At 50.6% G+C, this 21063-nt stretch overlaps 1 protein-coding gene across 5 annotated transcripts in view; it reads right to left on the bottom strand.

The window, feature by feature from the left end:
• The window catches only part of RPS6KA2 (ribosomal protein S6 kinase A2), a 332623-nt gene that overhangs the window by 46801 nt on the left and 264759 nt on the right, over nt 1-21063 (bottom strand). For all 5 annotated transcript variants that reach the window (XM_026505196.4, XM_057310898.1, XM_044386467.3 and 2 more), the window contains 6 exons: nt 19978-20057; nt 16888-16994; nt 13949-13986; nt 11388-11530; nt 5607-5677; nt 2101-2189 (listed from right to left, as the gene is read on the bottom strand). In XM_026505196.4, the coding sequence (XP_026360981.1) occupies nt 2101-2189; nt 5607-5677; nt 11388-11530; nt 13949-13986; nt 16888-16994; nt 19978-20057 (528 nt within the window). The remainder of the gene's footprint in view (nt 1-2100; nt 2190-5606; nt 5678-11387; nt 11531-13948; nt 13987-16887; nt 16995-19977; nt 20058-21063) is intronic.

Raw genomic sequence — 21063 nt, 5'->3', positions numbered from 1 at the left:
TGGGTTAAATAATTTTAAGTAACTTAAGTATTCTGTGCTTTGCAACTAAAAGTAATTCTTTTGGGTACGCCTCTCTCATGAGCAAATCTGCATGTCTCCTTTTCCCTACTTGGAAGCACGGTTGTGAGGATTTCAATGAGATACTGATTTTCTTAGTGCAGTGCTCCATGCATACCACTGTCCTCCCTGGGAAGACCGAGACCTGAGAAGAGGAGTGAGCTCTTCAGCTGGTTGGTTATAGACCTGGTGGGGCAGAGGAGCCGGAGAGCTGACCCCGGCTGTGTGGAGAGGCAAGGCCAGGGCCCCGATTCTGAGAGACACAGTTCCTGTACCACAACCTGTCCCTGCCAACCCCACTGGCACCTGGTGGCTTGGCAGCCCAGTGACCAGAGCTGCTGTCCGGGGAGGCCTGGCCAGAGTGAACACCCCTGCCTTTAGGGCCCAGCCTCTGGGGCTCTGTTTGGGGCGGCCTGTAAGATGCGTCCAGTTATCACACTTGCTGGCTTCAATCACAGTCATTCGACAACAGTCATTTTAACAGATACCATCCGGGAGCCTGTGCGAGGGGGATGTTGGGGGCTGGGCCCATGGGGCTCTCCCCACACCCCCTTGCAGACACCTGCTCTGGTGTAAAATGGGTGCAGGTTCCACCATGGGATGAGTTTAGACTCTGCAGCAAGTCATCTATGCGACTAGATAGGTCCTGGGCATCTCTCCAGCCAGGGATTAGAGAACAGTGGGTCTCGTGGGGGTGGGGGGATCATCCCCAAGGCAAGTCTAAACACAGCTTGGTTTGCTATCACAGGGGGAGGGAGGCATCTAGCAGAGAGCAGGGATGCTGTTAGACACCCTACAGTGCAAGATGGTGCTTCCCAAGGAAGAACTACCCAGCCGAGAGGTCACCTGTGCCACAGTGGAGACACCTGGTGACAGCTCAGCCCATTTATTTATTTATTTAGTTATCTACCTATCTATCTGTTTATCTATTTCTATATTTTTAAAGATTTATTTATTTACTTATTTGAGAGCGAGAGAGACAGAGAGCGAGCATGAATGGGGGGAGGGCAGAGGGAGAAGCAGACTTCCCGCTGAGCCACCCAGGGGCCCCCAGCTTATCCCATTTAAATGGCTGCCCGTAGGCCTGGTCTGGATGTGCCATAATTTACCTAATGGTGTCCTTACTGACTGACGTTTACCTCATTTCCAGGTGTTTGTTAAACAGAAAGATTATCAACGAGCGTTCTCTGTACATGTAACTTGTATGCTGGATAGGCTTCTAGAAGTAAAATTTCTTGGTAAAGGGTTGTATACAGTTTAAAATATTGGTGGGTTTTGCCGAAGTGTGCAAATGTTGCAGCGTCTGCTCTCTCGACGATGGCAATGGCGGGAACAGGACGACCCACGCCTTCCGTTCCGCTAGTTAGCGTTTGCCGCCGCATGGGCAGAAACATGGCCCCTTGTTTCATCGTTCTCCAGCTTCCCACGTAGCTGGCACTGTGCGCGGCACCTGCTCCTGTCCCGATGGAGCCACCTCGTTACTGACCTCGCGTCACTACGCTGGGCACGCGCACCAGTGCCCGTGACCACGAGGAATGAAAAGCCGCAAGTGGACAAGGACGATTCGGCAGCTGTGTGACTCGCGGGAGGTCTACACAACAATTCATTTGTAGAAGCACCACTGAAAAGCAACTAGGGGAAACCTCTTGTAAAGAATTATTCTGAAAATGGGTTAGTCCTTAGTTAACATTCATATAAAGCTTGATTTTAATATATGTTGAGATTTATTAATTAAAGAGGGATTAAATAAGAAGCAGCTTTCAGCTGTTCTCTTCTTAGTTTATGGGGTTCTAAAAGGGAAGTAAAATGAGTCGAAACAAGTGCTACCATTTTGTGTAAAAACAGTGACTTTCAGAAAATAGCTTACAAGACTTGGCCAGTGACTGTGTTTTGGAGAACCTCATAGCGGGTACATGGGAGAGCATTTGCACCCCTGCTTTAGGACCTTCACTTTCAGTGAACTTGGACAAATGTGTGGCCAGATAGGAGCTGAGTGGAGTGGGCAGGCAGCCCCCGTGGTCTGTGGGTGCATGGGGCTCTTACCCAGTCGGTTGCACGGGTTCCGTTTGAAGAGGGCTCTCAGCAGACTCTGGGCTTCCGTGCTGAGGAACTGTGGCATGCCCAGCTTGGCTCTGAAAAACAGAGTGGTAGTTTGGGGTGGGCAGGATGACCAGAGTTTTCTCCAGCGCTTTGGGGTCCTGCTTGGTCAGCATCAACAGGTGAATCAAATCAACTTGACCCAGAGCAGCAGGGCCCAAACTTTTGGTCTTAGGGCTCTTTTGCACTTTAGACGTCATCGAGGGCATCAAAGAGCTTCTGTTTATATGGGTTCTATGGGAGAAATTTTTATAATAGCTATTTAATAATTCACTTAAAAATAATACGAACATTAAAAATAAACAATAAAAATCCCATTAACAGAAGTAACATTTTTAATTGAACTGAACTACATTTTCCAAAATAACAACAAAAGCTTTGGCTAGAAGAGTGCTATTGCTTACATTTTGGGAATCTCTTCTGGGTTAGATGAGAAACAGCCAGATACCCCCCCCCTTTTTTTTAAGATTGATTTATTTATTTGAGAAAGAGAGAGAGAGAGCGTGCTCACGGGGGGCAGGGAGGGGCAGAGGGAGAGGGAGAGAGAAACTTCAGCAGACTCAGCGCTGAGCGCAGAGCCCGATGCAGGACTTGATCCCAGGACCCTGAGATCATGACCTGAGCAGAGTCCACCACTCAACTGACTGAGCCACCCTGTGCCCCAACATCCAGATCTTCTTATCTTCCTCTGTGTTCAATCTGTTGCAATATTATGAAGAAAATCTGGGACTTCACAGAACTAGAACAAACAATCCTAAAATTTGTGTGGAACCACTAAAGACCTCAAATTGCCAAACCAATCTTAAAAAAGAAGAACAAAGCTGGAGGCATCACAATTCCAGATTTCAAGTTATATTACAAAGCAGTAGTGATCAAGACAGTCTGGTACTGGCACAAAAATAGACACATAGATCAATGGAACAGAATAGAAAACCCAGAAATAAGCCCCCAATTATATGGCCAATTAATCTTCAACAAAGCAGGCAAGAAGATCCAATGGGAAAAAGACAGGCTCTTCAACAAACGGTGTTGGGAAAACTGGACAGCCACATGCAGAAGAAAGAAACTGGACCATTTTCTTATACCATACACAAAAATAAATTCCAAATGGATGAAAGACCTAAATGTGAGACCTGAAACCATAAAAATCCTTGAAGAGAGGGCAGGCTGTAAGGTCTGACATCGGCCCTAGCAACACTTTTCTAGATGTGTCTCCTGAGGCAAGGGAAATAAAAGCAAAAATGAACTATTGGGACTATATCAAAATAAAAATCTTCTGAACAGTGAAGGAAAGACTCAACAAGGCTAAAAGGCAAACTACTCAATGGGAGAAGACACCTTCAATTGACATATCTGATAAAGGGTTAGTATCCAAAATATATGAAGAACAGATACAACTCAACACCCCCCCAAACAAATAATCCAATTAAAAAAATGGACAGAAGACATGAACAGACGTTTCTCCAAAGAAGAAACCCAGATGATGGACAGACACAGGAAAAGATGCTCGACATCATTCATCATCAGGGAAATGAAATCAAAACTACGATGAGATGTCACCTCACACCTGTCAGAAAGATTAAAACCCAAAACATGAGAAACAAGAGGTGTCGGCAAGGATGTGGGGGACGTGGAGAAAAGGAACCCTCTTAACACTGCTGGTGAGGCTGCAAACTGGGGCGGCCACTTTAGAAAACAGCGTGGGGGTTCCTCAGAAAGTTAAAAATAGAACTGCTCTATGATCCAGCAATGACACTACTAGGTATTTACCCGAAGAACACAAAAACACTCATTCAAAGGGATGTATGCACCCCGATGTTTATAGCGGCATTATCTACAGTAGCCGAGCTATGGAAGCAGCCCAAGTGTCCATCGACTGATGAGTGGATGAAGAAGAGGTGGTCTCTATACAATGGAATGGGATATTACTTAGCCATAAAAAAGAATGAAATCTTGCCATTTGCAAAGATTTGAATGGTGCTAGAGAATATTATGCTGAGTGAGATAAGTCCATTGGGGAAAGATAAATACTATGATTTCACTCATATGTAGAATTTAAGAATTTAAGAAATTCAAATGAGCAAAGAGAGAGAGAGAGAAACTAAGAAATAGACTCTTTAAACAATAGAGGACAAACTGATGGTTATCAAAGGGGAGGTGGATGGGGATGGAGGAAATAGGCACAGGGGATTAAAGAGGACACATATCAGGATGAAAAAATAAATAAATGAAAATAAAATAAAATCCAGTAATCTAATTTATCCAAATAACTGCAAAAAAAACCATCTGGGAAAGGAGGAGCTTGCAAGGCCCCAGGAGGGTCTTAGGCTCCCAGGGATCCTCAGATCACGCTTTAGGATCCATGGGACCACAGTCGGGTGCTGCCCCTTCAGAAGTGCTCAGTTACTCCCACGTGACAAGTCAGGAGTCCACACCTAGGATTAGTTGGAGGGAATTCTTCTAGCTGGAGAAAAAGTAAAGATCTTGTTCCCTCTTAAAATTAAGAGAAATAGAGGTCACCAACACAAAACAAAGACAGTGGCCACATATACGTCGGCCACAACAAGGTCACCTGATACCAGAAGACACTGATCAAATCCTCTCTGTGGGGTTTCCTCCGCTCATTTCTCTCCTTGCATTTATACAGTGGGGGTAACCTACAAAAACTTCAGCTTTTTAGGTGCCTCTTGCTTTTATAAAAGTGACATGTCCGTCTGGCGTGTCTGAGAGAGCCAGTGTGAGGACCAGTGGCTTCATGGCTCGTCCTGCAGGTGCAGGAAGCCCACGCCTTGCACAGCAGGGGACCTCGATCTGGAGCTGGGCTTTCCCTGTTCCCCAGACGCTGCCCTACTCCCACCACGCTCCTCTCAGATCTCTCCCTTCTGACACGTGCTTGGATGGAGCCTGTTCACATTTAAGGTGTTACAGCAAGACCAGCACCGGGTTTAGACTTCTTTCTAGGATCCTAAGAGCAAATCCATTTGCTTGTAAATGATTCTTCGTGAGAACCGAACAAAAAATTTGTTTGTATTTGGTCACATGGGCAACATGATTCCTGCCAATGTCAGGCAGGAGAACTTGGGTACCTGCAAAAATGGTGTCAAGAGGTAGAGCAAGAAAGGGAACCCCCACTCTTGCATTCTCTCTGGAGCCCCTAAATCCTTCTGTACTTTATGAAGGTCACTAATCACCACATCTAAAATCCCAGTCATTGGACCACATATGCAATTTTTGCTGATGGAAAATGTTATCTGGGGTGGAAGACTTCAACAGGACCACTCAGCAATCCCATTCACTCTGCCCACTATTTAAATTAATTAAAATGCCAAGAATTCTTATGGTTATTGCTAATGCCTATTCAATGACCCGGGTTTCCAAGACAGAAGCTCTTGCTATCAGAAGATGCTAACGAGTCCTGGACGGGTCCCCAAGGGTAGGTGTTTCGTACTCACTTGAGGATGAGGGCCATGGTCTCCTTCCTGTCCTTCCCCTGGAATGGCAGAGATCCCGTGAGCATCTCAAACTGCAGAGCAACACAGAACAGGGAGAGTGAGTGTTCAGACTGACCGGATGTAACAGCAGAGAGCCTGGATGGGCAAAATGCCACCGAAGTTCATTATCCATTCCAAATCCTGATGCATCAAGCATAGGGCTGGCCGACAGGTGTCGTGTACATGAGTGAACGGAACGGCCTCATGGAGCTCAAAGTTCAGTGGGAAGGCGGACAAGCGATAAACACCGGAAATAATCTGACGGCAGTGGGTGAGAGGGGCTGAGTGCTGTGGGGACACAAAGGGGGACGTGAAGGGACGGCGTTGGGCTGGACAGCTTCTACGGGTTTGGTTAAGGACGCCGCCCTTCTCAGGTGGGTGCTGTGGAGGAGGCCAGGGCAGAATGACTTCAGTCCATCTGTAACATCTGGTGAAAACATGATGGCACCAATAACGTCCCCAGTACAGGCTGCCACACGCTGAAAATAATAAGTGGTCCTTTGCCAGGATGGGCTCTGTGATAAAGACGGGATTGAGGGTCAGCCCTCCCCCAGCAAGGATTTCTCTCTCACACAAAAGCCCTGGCGACACGGGCTCTGGAGGCAGTGGCCAGCGATAACGGGGTATTCCCACGACGTGCACACCCGACCCTTTCTGAAGAAAGGGACTAGGGCAGGAGCGCCACCAAACCCTGTCCTTGAACACAGCACACTGACTCTAACTGAAGTGGCCCCTGGCTTCGGTCCCGGGCCGCGTCTTCGTGTCATTTCAAACGACTGTTGAGCCTTGAACACCACAGGTGTGAACAACACGCGTGTCAAACACCCACTTATATACATGGGTCTTTTCCTGATAAATATGGTATTATACTGTAAATGTATTTTCTCTTACGATTTTCTTAATGACACTTTTTTTCCGGATTAATCTACTGTCTATGTTATCGTAAGGCTCTGGTCAACACCAGGCTATTACTAGTTAATTTTGAGAGGAGTCAAAAGTTACATGTGGATTTTTGCTGACCTTCAGGGGTCAGCGCCCCTTATCCCTGTGTTGTTCAAGGGTCAACTATATGAGAAAACAGCTCGGTGCAGGAGTTTGTATGATCTTATTAAATTTGCCTTAGTTTTGATTTTTATGGCATGTCTGTTTCCCTTTAAAATGTATCCTACAGTATTTTTCCTCTGCATTATGAAAATCTTGGGAAATACAGCAAAGTAGAAAGACCAAAACAATCACCCATAATCCCATTATCCAAAGAAAGCCGCAATTAACATTTGTTATTTCCTTCTAGTACTTTCTTGAAGCTTTTTTTTAAAAAACATGGTTTTATATACTCACCTTTCACAGAATAAGACAAAAACTTCCCATGCTGATTATAAAATCTTCCTAATATCGCCTTCTACGTGGATATGCCAAAATATGTTTACTTGTTGTTGGACACTTGGAGCTTTTCCATTTCCTGCTATTATAGGTAATACTGAAATCCTAAGATTTGGAGTTATCCTGATGGTGTGCTACCAGGAGTGAAATTACAAAGAAATAAATGCAGTTAAGGCTTTACTAATACTCTTGGCTTGCTTTTTGAAAGTAAAATTTTAAAAGAAGTTTAAAAACTCCTGCCCGGTGCGATGTTTGAAGGCTGCGCTCCCACACTGGCACCTGCTGTCCATCCCGCGCTCACTCGTTCAGTGCGGGCGCACGGCACAGACCGCGGGCCGTCCGTCAAGACTAAGTCATAAAAACCGGGAGTAAGAGAGTCCCTGAAAGAATCTGAAAGTAGACAAACAACTAAATTGAAAGATAGAATGTTCTGGCACATGAGCTGTTCCTCTGATAAAATAGGATGCAAGTTTATAAGTTGATCAGAGAAATTAAAATATCTCTTGAAATAGAATATTAGCAAAGAAAATTCTCTTCCTGGTTTGGTTCTATCCTTTTTTCCCTCCCTCCTTTCTTTCTTGAGTCTACTATGAATGAAATTCCATTTCAAGGAAACGCCTTTCAGGCCATGTGAAACAAGAAAGCTATTAATCATTGCTACAAAAATGGAGCCCCTCTTAAAGTCTGCACATCACGTAACTATTTATTATGGATCAACCAGCCACTTGCACACATTTGCCTAGCGATTACTTCTTAGCTTTGTTGACAACTCCCAGGAGCCACATCCTTTGTGTTTCTCTCCCGCCAGCCGCCTTCTTCTTTCTACATTGTTCTTCCCCATGCAACACAGTGGGAAATCCTGAACCATTTGTGAACACCCAACACAATGGCGTCTGTGGGTGTTCCTTGAACTCTACTTGGTAATGAAGATGATGATGGTGGTGGTGGTGAGGGCAAAGCTATGTATTTTCTCAACCCACACACGTCTCTCTCCTTTGGCTTTACTTCCAGCCCCTTTAAGGGTTCCCTTTCTATCACACGTGGATAAAGGAGATCATTTCAGTATTACTGTTCTCAACAAGAAATTTCTCAGTATTTAAGTATCTCATTAAATCAGGGCATTTTTGATGAGCTTTCCTGGAACATTATATACAGTAAGAGTTTTGGTCTGGTGTTGAACAGTGCTGAGACTGACCAAGGTTTACCAGGGCAAACTAATGTAAGCCATGGTTTGCCGTGGGGTCTCCTACTCCGGCACACGTGCTGGGGGTACCCCAAGTGATAAATTCACAAGTCAGCACCAAGGCAGGCCGTGGAAATGTGCAGAGGGAACCTGAAGAGACTTGGGTGTAGCTTCACTGTGAGCAGTTATGAAACTTCCAGAAAGATAACTATTTTGATGTTGTCTAAAGCAGTGGCTCTCAACTGGGGGCATCTTTGCCCCCTAAGGGGTATTTCCCAATGTCTGGAGACAGTTTTGATGGTCAGGACTGGAGAGATTGGAGGGGTTGGTGCCAGTGACGTCTACTGAGTACAGGCCAGGGATGCCACTTCCCATCCTACAAGCACAGGACAGCCTTCACCCAAAGAACTGTCCAGCCCCAAACCTCAACAGTGCTAGGGTTGAAAGCCCATCTGAAGGGACATCCAATGAACCTGAAGAGAATGGCCAGCCCTGGAGCACCGACACAGAAGGAGCCCAAATGGTGCTGGGAGCAGCAGAATGAGAAGCTTCTCTGTAAGGGAGACACTTCATAGCAGGGAGCCTACAATTCACGTTCACTCGGTCGATCAACCTTCTTACAAAAGAACCCAAGAGCAAGTTACGTCTTGATCTGACAACAGACAAGCACAAACCCTACAATGAAATGGACAGCAGTCCCCGGGGCAGGGTGCGCAGGGCTGGATTTTGCTCACCAGTGTTTTGTGCTCTGTTTGTGAGTTGGTGTCAGGGTGCTTGGGGCACAGGCAAATCCACACCTCACACCTCACCGCGCACCACCCCTGCTCTGAGCGCTCGAAGGTTCATGCCGACTTGCTCCTTTCAGCAGCCTTAGCAGGAAGGCACGGTCTTCGCGTCCTTTCCCGGGGCGGCGCCTGAGCCCTGAGCCAGCTCTGCGTTTGCACAGACACCCGTGTGTGAGCGTCCACACACGTTCAGTGCCGGTGAAGAACAGGAGAAGCATCTCAGGTGGTCTCACGTGTGAAACTGGAGCGTTCAGGACATGTTTCCAAAGCACCCACAAAACACACCCCAATGTCCTCCTAAAGACTGAGCTCCAGACGAGTGTGGAAATGCCAGCACTCTACCATTGCAATGGAGACCATCACTACGGCTTATGTTCTTTTCCAGGTACAGGTACCTAACTTCAACATTCGATTTTGTTCAAGGACAGGATCTCCACCACAACGTAGGTGTCTTCATACAAGCTCTCTGGAGGGCCCTTGGGGATCATCAGAGGACATGGGTGTGGTTCCTCAGTGGAGAAACGCAAGCGATGGGCAGTGAGCCCTCCAGGGTGCAGACCGTTCCTTGGGATGCTCCCTCCATGGCTCTGACTTCTCTTTAACAAAGCTGGTGGAGGGCACCATGTAAACACAACATGCCCTCAACTGATCTCGTCCCAAAGCCAAGCTCAGACACTACACTAAATGCCACATTAAACCCATCCTTCTATTGCAAATGGCAATTTGGAAGTCATTTCTGGAATTGCCCAAGGAAGTGCTGAACGCAGGAATCCTGACATCTGGCTGCAAGCTGGTTACCCCTTGGGGCCGAAGGGTTTGGCGGCAGGACGAAATAAGAATGTGGTTTTAGAACACCGATATGTCTTAAAGCAACCGCCGAAGACCCTTATTTCCACTTCTATAACCAGAAAGAATGGCGTCTTTCCCTCGCAACGTAAAGATGTTTTGGTTCAGATGAAATGCGCAGGTGCCTTATAAGGCCTTATAAAGTTTATAAAGTCTGAGTGCCATGAGACTTATTCTGTTGTCATTGACAGCCCCTCCGGCTTCCTGCCGCTGAGTAAAACAACGGTGCTAGAACCAGCACCATGCGCTCCCCCAGCTGCTGTGAGACGCTGCGTGCAGAGTCCTTTCGACTAAAATGATACCACCAGTCCAGTAAGAAATGCCCAGTGTCCAGAGCCCAGAGTCCCTGGTGGTCAACGCTGCCAGACAGTACCTGGAACCAGGTCTCCTTTAGAAAAGCCAAGAACCATCCTCTGTGTGATATTCCCCAAACTCCAGAGCATTCCTATAGCCTTGGGACAAGGAAGGGCAGGGGACCCCAGGTGGAGGTTAGGCTGGGGAGTCCACAGCCATCTCACACCCCTGGGGCACAGAGCTCACTGAGCATGGGCACTGCTGTCTGTGATGGGAGTCCACACGGAAAGTCATGGGGTTGCTGAGGAAATGCCCCCATGCTAGGGAAACACTCCAAGGTGGGTATTCACAACATAAGATGACAGATTTATAACAGCAACTTGTCAAAGTGCCAAGACGACATAAGACAGAGCCAAGCTAAGTTTCCCCAGGTGACACCTCTGAACCCCCCCCTCCAGACACAGCCCAGCAGTTCTGCAGCCAGGAAGTGAGGCAAGTGGTGTGGTGGCAAGGCAGGTGGCTTGGGACACATGGAGGCTGGGCCTCACACCAGCCGAGTGACCCTCCACAGCGTCAGAAGCCTGGTCTGGGCTGAGGGCACAGGGAGCATGGAGGGCCACGGGCACAGTGCTGGCTGGGAGGCGGATGGAGGGACAGGGTAGGTGGAAGGGAGAGGAAGGACCATCTGGGGACAGGAAAAGGGAGCCAACACCACTGCTAGTGCAGCTACAGAACCCCTGGGCTAGGCAGTGTCGGGTCTGGGCTCTGTGAACACGCACGCACGAGCTAAAGAACATTCCAGTTTCTCGATGTAGATGTAAAAATGTCTCACTCCATGTGTATTTTGGCTCATGTTAATTTTTGTAACTAAGTAGAAGGATTTTGTGTTTGACATAAGAAAAATGTCTTTATTATGAAAATCACTGTATCCCTTTAAATCTTCATGCTTAGGCTGTAAAGATATTAAGTATAAAGAAGGTTTGTCTCTTAATACATTCGTGTCCTTATCTGAATCCCAGTTCTGTTTCCTGGGGGTGGGAATTTGGGATGGGCAGAGGAAGGGCTGTAGGAAATGGTAGGGTCAGGAATTTGGCGGCCTCCTTGTCCGTGGGTCACATGGGGACACACTGCCTATACACATTTCAAGCACTGTTTTCCCTGGTCATTCCTGGACCTCTGAGCCAACCTGGGGATGGGACTGTGCACTGGGGATCGGCGACAGGGACGCTGCGGCAGAGCGGGGAGGACCCTTACCATGAGCACACCGAAGGACCACCAGTCAGCACTCTGCGTGTGTCCCCGCCGGTTCACCACCTCGGGCGCCATGTACTCGATCGTCCCGCAGAACGAGTAAGCTCTCTTGTCGTGGTCAATGGCCTCCTTACTCAGCCCGAAATCTGAAAGTGAAACAGGCACTGCCTCAGTCGGAGAGGCACCAGGACTGTGTCCATGCTGACTCCCAACCTGCAAGCTTCCGCGTCATTATGTGACCTCTATCTGCTCTGTCCCGGCCACGGCATGCTCCTCGGATACAAGCATCCCCATGCCCCCCGTGGTACGTTCCCCAACTCAACGTCTTTCTGGAATCTGCAAAGCCCGAGTGCCTGGTAAGAGTATCAGGAAGCTGTATTTCGTCAAGACTGACAAGAAGTCCCAGGAGCCCTGTGGTTTAAGGGGCAGCCAGTAGCCCGGGCCACTCTGATGCTGCAGGTCAGCGGCCGGGATGGACGGGCAGCTGGAGCTGCTGCGGTGAGAGGGGAGGGAAGGCGTAGCTCTGAAGGAAAGGGCTGGAAGGGGGTTCCACGCATAAAGCTCCTGGTGGGGAGGCACGAAGGGAAGACAGGCGAGTCTGGTAAGGATCGTGGAGCGTTTGCCTGAGCGCTTCCCTCTGCATCCTCCGAGAAGTCCTCGGTACGTCCCACCTTCTTCCAAAGCTTGTGTGTTCGAGCACTTAGTGGGTGAAGGACACAGGGAACACGCTACTTCCAAGAGGGGGTGCCCCTCGGTTTCAGCATATCGGGAAGAAGGGTAATAGCCATCGGTTCTTGCCAGGGCCTCGTGAGCAGGGCGTGAGGCCACATGCTGAGTGAGAACATCAAACATCCACACGTGGGTTTGCTCACGCGCGGCGTAAGTGTCTGGCTTTGCACATCAGAGTCTGGGAGGGGGCTGTTCGTCATCTGTGCTTCACCAAAATGGCAAATTATCACATGTTATGAACTTGGGGTCATGATTAATAATAATAATAATAATAATAATAATAGAATCCATGATTATTAAATCAGAGAAAGGCCAGACTCTGTCATGTTACAGATAAACTGGACGTGGTAGCTTCACAGGCATCCCAGCTCCCTGGCACAAGTGTGACTTTTATAAGATAGGTTCAGTTCCCCATTTGGCAGAGAATACTTCTGAAGTATTAAGAGAATCTTCCATCTCCACCACGTGCCACGTGGCTGATGGCGTGACCTCACAGGAGCCCAGAGAGCCTGTTTGGGAGTGGCGGTCTGAAGCTTCACTGGGAGGGATCATCAGGGTCTGCTATACAAGTTCACGAGAGCTTTTAAAAATCAAACTTTGAACATTAACAAGCATGTAAAACTATTTAACCGACATTTATCGCCAGTTACTATGTGCACTCCGCCAAGTCCTGGGGGTCCACGAACACGGGGTCAACCCACCCTTGAGAAGACGGGGCGTGGAGGGATGCAGGCCAGCAAGTGAGGGGCAGTGCGACCACATGGGGGCCACAGAGAAGGGAAGAGGAGGTCTCCAGAAGAAGGGGTGCTGAGGGAAGCCTTAAGGAAAGAACAGGGGTTGACCAGGCCCCCGAGCAGGGACAAGCCTCCAGGGGAGGAGAGGACAGTGTTAGTTCAGGAACCGCAAACGGGTGCACACGCAGGAGTGGCCGTGTACGGACATGAGGCAGAACAGGTCAGCAGGGCAGCTGGTGGGGGAATGGCCCCCAGAGGTGCCCACACCGAAGCCCCAGAACCCATGAGCAGGTCACCTCCCAGGTCAAAGGGGTCCTGCAGGAGTGATGAGCCAAGGATCCTGAGATGGGGTGGCTGTCCTGGGTTATCCAGGTGGGCCCAGTGACACAGGACCCTAATGTGGACTTGGGGGCAGAGTCACAGAGGTTAGGGGATGCCGTGCTGCTGGCTGTGCAGAGCGAGGAGGGGGCCACACGCTGAGGGACGTCAGCAGCTCCTAGAAGCTGGAGAAGGAAGCAAAATGGGTTCTCTGGAGCCTCCAGACGGGAAGATGAGAAGGTGTGTTATTGTAAGCCACCCAGTGTGTGGTGACTGTGACAGCAGCAAGAGGAAATGAACACAATGGGTGTCATGGAGCTGGGGCGTGTGTTTTCAGGTTGATCTAATCTGGTGGCAACGGGAGGGGCGTGAGGTTTCAGTAGGAAGGCAGGCTCCCATGTGGATTCACACGTGGTACGTGAGGGCAGGAAGGGACCACGGTATCGGCACGCGCTACCGGGACAGCACCGGTACTTGCCTCAAGATCAGTACTGTGCATCATCGTTCTTGAACAAAACTGCCAGGGATGAGAGTTTGCAGGGAAGGGGCTGGGCGGTTCTTTGGTCAGGAGAGAGGAAAGGAAGGGGAATGGAAAGTTCGAGCATTTCTAGAGGCTGTGAGGACACACACCAACATAACATAACTAAGCTCTATGAAAATTTCAGCCAAATCGGAGGCATTCGTCAGCAAATGCTGGCGCCGTGAGGGCTTTGGCTCAGGGCCGCTTCCCATGTTTACCAGGGCTGAGGGGAAGTCACCGGGAGACTGTTGTCCTTTACAAACCTGTGATCTTAATGTGTCCCTCTTCGTCCAACAGGATGCTGAAAGAGAGGGAAGAAAACAGATGCTTTACAAGAGGCCTGGCCAGCTGTGGGATGGGGTGCAGACCTCGGGGGCACAGCAGGGCAGCCTGGGTAGCAGTCCCCATGCGGGGGTCACCTGCTCTGTGCAGATGTGGGCTTCAGGATTTACTGCTTCCCCAGTCAGCAGCTTCTGCTGGGTCGCGAGTGGATTCAGATCCACGGTGTTTGGGGTTAACCAGGCAAGCTGGGACCTGCAGGTTTGAGACCTTCTTTAGCCCACAGGAAGGTTCGGGAACCCTTCAGACCATCCTGCATGAAGAACGTGATTGAGAAGGCCCAGGATTGCCTTGGCCTGTGGACATCTGGAGCCTCTTGAATTTTTCCCTATGCAGGCAGGCCCTCAACAGCCAGAGGCCCGCTATTTCTTCCCATCACCTCTCTATGAGCCTCACCTTGCCTCTGGACCAATCCAAGCTCTGCTGGGGAAGCCTTTGATACCTTAGGCCTTGGCATCAAGGACGCTTGGGCTCGGCAGGCTTCACCGTGTCATAGGGCTATCCCACTGGGTGCAAGCCTTTGTCCCACCGGTGTCTGACACCCAGAGCGTCAGCCTAGAGGGAGTGTCGGCCTTGCTTGTCCTAGCTCTACTGTGGGAGCGTGCCCCTCATTGCAGGGCAGAGGGAGAGTCCATAAGAGCAGAGGCAGTCCAGCACGTGAGGAAGCTCTTCTGCCAGGCTGTTAGCCCCCAGGGTCCCCAGGGCTCCCAGTCTTCCATTTCTTTCTTTTTTGCTGTAATTAAATCCTGTCCCACCAGCTCCTGGGGGCAGCAGCCCAGCCCGTCAGCTCCTGGGGGTACCAGCCCAGCCTTAAAGAGACCAGGAAGCGGAATGGAGAGAAATCAAAGCAAGGCCTTGAGGATTCATATGGGCTGCCTTACACGGTCAGGGAGAGTAGTGACGTCCTGACCCACGTGAGCCCATGGATGGATCTGAGGACAAGGTGCTGAGTGCAGTGAGCCAGGCTCAACAGAGGAAATGTTCATTCCACTTCTACAGGGGTCCTAGAGCAGTCAGATCCAGACAGGCAGAAAGCAGAGCATGCCAGGGGCTGGGCAGGGGAGCTGGAGGAGGCAGGGAGTGTCTCACGGGGACAGAGTTTCAGTTCTGCAAGATCAGAGTTCAGAAGACGGACGGAGCTGGTGAATCCAGCGATGTGAGTGTGCGTACACCACCAAGCCACACACTTAAAAAGGGTTCAGAGGCGAATTTTCTATTGTTTTTCCTACCACAATTTAAAAAATCTGCCATGGGGTTTAAAAAAGACCCACTATTTTATTGAAACATGAAGGAAAATGTTACAGCGCCATTAAGATGACAACTTATCATGAAAGAGGTGAATGTTTTCATCTTTGCTTTTCAGTTATACTTAATCTTCGCCCAGAAATGAGCAGCTTTCAAGATAAATCCCCTACTAATTCAATTTGACAACAAAATCTTTTTTCTTCAACTCTGCTATTAAATATTACTATGTTTAACTGTAAAGATCCCTTTGACCTTTAAAGAGAGAGAGAAGCAGGGTGCACACCCCACGGGGGCCCGCGGCTCACGGCTTTGCGATCGGCCTCACGCGACCGCACGCCGAGGGCGGCAGCCGTCGTTAATAGGGTCTATTCTCTCCGTGGGGACGCTGACGATAGCGCCTTCTGTGATTATCTAGACATTTACGGACCTGTGCAGCCAGCGATGTTCGGCTGGCGTGAACTACCGCAGGCTGTTACGTCAGAGCCGTGCATGACGCGAGCGTCTGCTGGTGGGGGACACACCTACTTTACATCCTCTATGGACTCAACGTTGCCCGGATGTCTCCCATAAATGACCGCCACGGCCAATAAAAATGGCGGCAGAGAAGAGCTGTCTTTCCTCAGCTCGGTGTCGATGAAAGAGGAAAGGCTGCGGAGCACGAGCTGAAACCCCGCTGCCCGAGCCCTCGGTGAGGAGTCAGCCCACGGGTACGGGCTGCTCTGTGCCCAACGCTGGTCGTCCCGCCAGCCTCCACCTTGTCCACGGGCAGCGGTGGACCTCGGCCTCGGCGGGTGGAATAGAATGGTCTCACGGGGCAGTGAAGAGTGAGTGAGAAAATCAGTGACTTTGCCTTCGGGACTACGGTCGGGCAGCCCCACTGAACCTAAAACAGCGTCCACCAGCTCGCTCCTTCTTCACGTGGGCCACTGCTATGCGTCCGCGCTACACGGAACGTAAGAAAAAACCTGAAATGGAAACTGTGATTTTGGAGGGACTTTAATCTTTCAATTGAGAATAGATTGCTTAAATACCCTAAAATGTGACAGATGATCATTGCCGAAGACATGCAAAATCTTACTGGAAGATCTGGGCAAACTGGTGCTACTGTCTTTCAGAAAAACTCTCCGAAAAGCTCCTCTGACGTGCCACGTGGAAATGGCCTGTTGGAGTCGCGGAGAGAGCTTCCAGGCTCTGCAGGTGACGGCAGAGAAAGGACCGGAGTGGGAGAGACAAGCTAGCGTCAAGGTGGCCACGTCTGAGTAGTTCCCCACAGCAGGCGAGGGGGCAGCCTCACGGCAGGGAGGAGGGGAGGTGCCCCCTACGTGCCCAGCCTTACCGGAACAGCAGGGACAGGGGCGCCAGCCTGGCCTCCCCCAGAGCGTTGTTACGAGGATCGGGTGAGAGGCGCTGCTGGGAATGGCCTGCATCAGCCACACCTGTTTGGGCACCGTGTCAGGGGCGGGAAGGTGGAACCCGTGTGGGGGGTGCCCTCAGGAGGATGGCCCCGGCCTACTCCCTGCTGTACCCCCGTGTGGGAATCAGACAGAGAGCAGTGGCTCCTGACAGGGGCAGCAGGAAGGGGGATGTAGAGGCGGCGTCCTACCACGTCCTCACTTACTTCTCAGGCTTCAGGTCTCTATAGATGATCCCCAGGCCGTGGAGGTGGTCTAGAGCCAAGGCCAGCTCAGCCAGGTAGAACTTGACATCCTCCTCCGTGAACATCACCTACCATGAGAGAACAAGACTGTTGGGCTCATTCGGTGGCTGGTCTGTTTCGAAGCACTCTGCCAGAGAACGTCAGGAGTCAGCCCCGCAAAGTGCTCTCGAGTCAATTCTGCTCTGCGGAAGATCACGCCCCCCCCCCCCCCCCCCCACGGTGCTCCGCTCACTCTTACAACGCGAACATGAGCTCCCTTTCTCGTCTGGAGATCCATGAAGGCAGAAGAGCCGTTCCCTACAAAGATGGCCTAATGAGCCTGTAAACGGGGCACTTAGTTTCCTCCTCCTCTTCCTCCCCTTCCTCCTCGCCCCCGGGAATCACGGAGTTCTGGGGCGTATTTCTGGGTTGATATTTTAATATGAGCAGTTCGGATGTGAAGGGACACCGCGAAGGCCTGATGAGGGGCTACTGAGAACGTACCCCAGATCTCATCCCACTCCCTTCCATCTACCCAAAGTGGGCTGAGTTCTACCAAAGAGAACATAAACGTGGCGTACAGAGTCAGCGGGCACCCGGGCAGGGGAGGCCGGCTGAGAGGGACCCGTGGGCGTCAGGGCCCACGAGTCGGGCATCCTGGTTCAGGCGAGCTGACGTATACGCCAGGCCAGGTGCCCAGCGCCCTTCAAAGCCACCGTCTGGGGGATGTTTCTGTACCTCCGGGGCTTGTTAGAATCGGTGTGTAATATTTAGTCACCTTACTAGAAAGCCAGAAGGTTATCACAAACCGGTTTTTACGTTCACCATGAGAAATCAGTGTCCCCGAGACTGGAAGTGTATGTGATTCCTGAATTCTCTCTCTGAATGCAGACGTAGGAAGAATCGATCAGAAGCAGCAGACTTCCTGGGACTCATAGAGTTAGAGTAAGGGCCGTCTGGGGACCTGGATGGTGAGGACATCAGGCTGCCACAGGAGGAACACGTCCATTCCACAGAAGGGACGCTTCCCATAGGGGCCGGGGCTCACGCCCCACGGTCCTGGGAGGTCACTGCTGGGGGCTGCCAACCCTTTTTGCCCTTCTGGTCTTTGGAACGTCCTGTTCTATCTCCTGTGCCCATGGGCACCTTTTCTTGGCTGGGCGTTTCTTTTCTAAATCGGTTAACATAGTCCGCGGGCTTACTTTGAGTCAGACTCTGCTATCATATTCTCCTGAATCTGACTGTTCTCTCTCTGTAACCACCACGGTTTGTCTGCGGGTCCGTGCTCAGAGTGCAACCCTACTTCCCTACTTGTCCAGTTCTTAGGGCACATCTCAGTATAGTCCCCAAGTACAAGCGACAAATAGCGTCTGCGCAGAAATGAGACACCCCATGATGTGCATCCTTGAAGGAGTTGGTACGGTGACCCACACACAGCAGGATGGGGTCCAATGGCCTTGCTGAAGGAGAGGACAGGGGAGAGGATACTTTCCCATGTTGTTTCTGAGAATCTGGTGTCCCCACACTTGACAACTTTACCTTTATTCTGAAATAAAGGGTGTTATGGGAGACACATGTTCCCCTTAGGAGGTCGTACAAGGCTTTTTGCTAATTACTGTTGCCTTTTGGTCAAGAAGGCCCATGACAGGGTGTGTCATGCCACATGCTGGACAAAACCAAACCCCACATGGCCTGAGAAGGGAAGGGAAATCAGTACTTATCAGGTGAGAGACTGCAGGTGCCAACAGTCCTGGGAACACATGAGCACAAGCAGGGACCAGACACCTGCCCCAGAAAGTAGGATCTGATTCCTCCAGCCCTGGGCTTTTGGCCTCTATCGCAAAGAGCCCAAAAGATCAACTGGGCATTGTCTGAGGGGCCCTTAAATACCGGGGGGAGAGAGCAGCCCGGGGGCCCTGGGACCCCCTCCTGCTCTACTTTGATCTATGGCTCACTCTGGAGGTCCACACAGGATAGAAGGAGCTCCTGGCCAAAAAGTGGGAACGAGAGAGAAGGGGAGAGGCAGTGTGAATGCACCGTCACAGTCAAACAAACCCAGCTGCGCGGGGTAAGACGGCACCGGAGGGACTGGAGACCTGGGCGAGGGGCCGTCCGACGCGCCGCTGCCTGCATCACCATGTGATGGAACCGCTCAGGGCCACTGGGATTTAAGCCCAGTGCTGCTGTCGCCTCAGGCAGAAGCCTGGTTTTTTCCACGCCATGAAGCAGAGAGCTCTTCACATCAATTAGGAGCCAGAGAGCTTTTGTGTTGCCCTGGGTAACATTCTGGAAAATTCCTATGTCAGGACTGTGGGGTCAAGGACAAGCCCCGGGCTGGAAGCGGTCATGGAGACCTCCCCTCCCATGGGAAGACCCGACTGATGCTCTGGAAGCACCGCCCGGGACATGTGGGCAGCGTGCTCACCGCACCTTCCCACGACGGAAAGGGAGACCCCGGGAAACAGTCTTCCCCAGCTGCTTCTGTGACCCCCTCTGCTTTCGTCTGTTCCCCCCCGGGGCAGCGCGCAGAATGCAACAGGGTCGGCGCGTTCACGGCGCCCGGGAGCACCTGTCTGCTTACAACCTTTCAAGGACAACAGATGGCTTCCCTGTATGACTTGTGCAACTTCTTTAAAACAGATGCACACGTTCATGCACACACACACATGTTCACACGCACACACATCCCACACACGCCATGTAACCTCCACGGCACGCACACGACACACAGCACGCACACAACACACAGCATGCACACTGACAGACACACACTCTCTCCTACACTCTCTCACACACACAGCATGCACACCACACACACATTCTCACACACACTCAGCACACACACACGCTCTCACACATACTGACAGTATGCACACCATTTGCACACACACTCTCACACACACAGCATGCATACCACACACATTCTCACACACACTCAGCACACACTCACACACGCTCTCACACATACTGACAGTATGCACACCATTTGCACACACACTCTCACACACGCCCCAAAGCACGGCACACACAGACCTCCCTCGAGTGCTCACCATCCCTCTCTGCCCCGCGTACCTCTTTGGAGAGCCGGCTGAAGAGGTCCCCTCCCCGCAGGAAGTCCAGGATCAGGTAGAGCTTTCCTTCCGTCTGAAAGGCTGTGGAAGGAGGGAGAGTTGGTATCCCAGCGGTCCCAGAACATGTGCAGGCTGCAGCGCTGGACGTTCCAGAAACAGCACTGGAGCCAGGCAGGGGGCCCTTTTTGGGGCAAAACTCCAAGGAAGGGCTGGCGGGAATGAGTCTGTCTGTGTCCCCCACTTTTATTACGGGTCTAGAGGGTCACCTCTCTTCTTTCTTCTCCTCTGGTTCGCTCCCCCTTTCCTTTTTTAATCACAAAGGGGACAGAAGATACAGGGAGGCATGTACCTGCAGGTTCCAACCTGCTCTCACTCTCACCACCACCCATGCTGGGCTCTGGGCACCATCGGCTTTGCTGTGTTTGGTGAGGGGCTGGATGATGGCTCTGACCCGTGCGGGCAAGCCTCCTTTCCTCCGTGGAGCTGCATTCTATACAACTCCAGTCAAGGAAATCCATCATTTGTTCCCTTCTTTCACGGAGCCGTTGGTGACCGGTTGGCCTCATGCATCGTACATAATGGCAAATGGGGCCCATGTTCTAGGTTTGAGCCATGACTACGGGCCCACTGTTTATACTTCCAGTCTTGCCCACCATTTCACCAGGCGCCCCTCGCTCCAAACGGGGCTGAACATGCACGTGAGGGTCAAGAGAAACCAATCACTGTTGACTATCGATTCTCAGTTCGTTTCACTCGGCATCTATCTTACATGCCTAGAAAGTGTGGCTGCAGGGGGTCCTGACATCCCTGCTTACTTGAAAACTTTTTATTTTCTAAAAGAAAACACTAGAAACATGATACATGTTAGGGTTTTAGAAACAGATAGCCTCTAACTAAAAAAACCCTAGTCAGAATTGTATAAAGTGAGTATGGGTTCAATCCTCTCTCCTAGGCCTTGATGGGCAGAGGGAGAACAAGTATCTTTTGATCAACCACAGAGCTGACATGGAAGACACATTTAGAAATCCTTGAAAGATGCCTGGTTCTTCTTCAGAGAACCCCCCTGGAAACCAGCCGAAGTGACAGA

Source organism: Ursus arctos, unplaced genomic scaffold (assembly GCF_023065955.2).
Source record: "Ursus arctos isolate Adak ecotype North America unplaced genomic scaffold, UrsArc2.0 scaffold_13, whole genome shotgun sequence".
NCBI lineage: Eukaryota > Metazoa > Chordata > Mammalia > Carnivora > Ursidae > Ursus > Ursus arctos.
The sequence above is the reverse complement of the archived record's forward strand: the minus strand, read 5'-3'. Positions and strand labels throughout refer to the sequence as shown.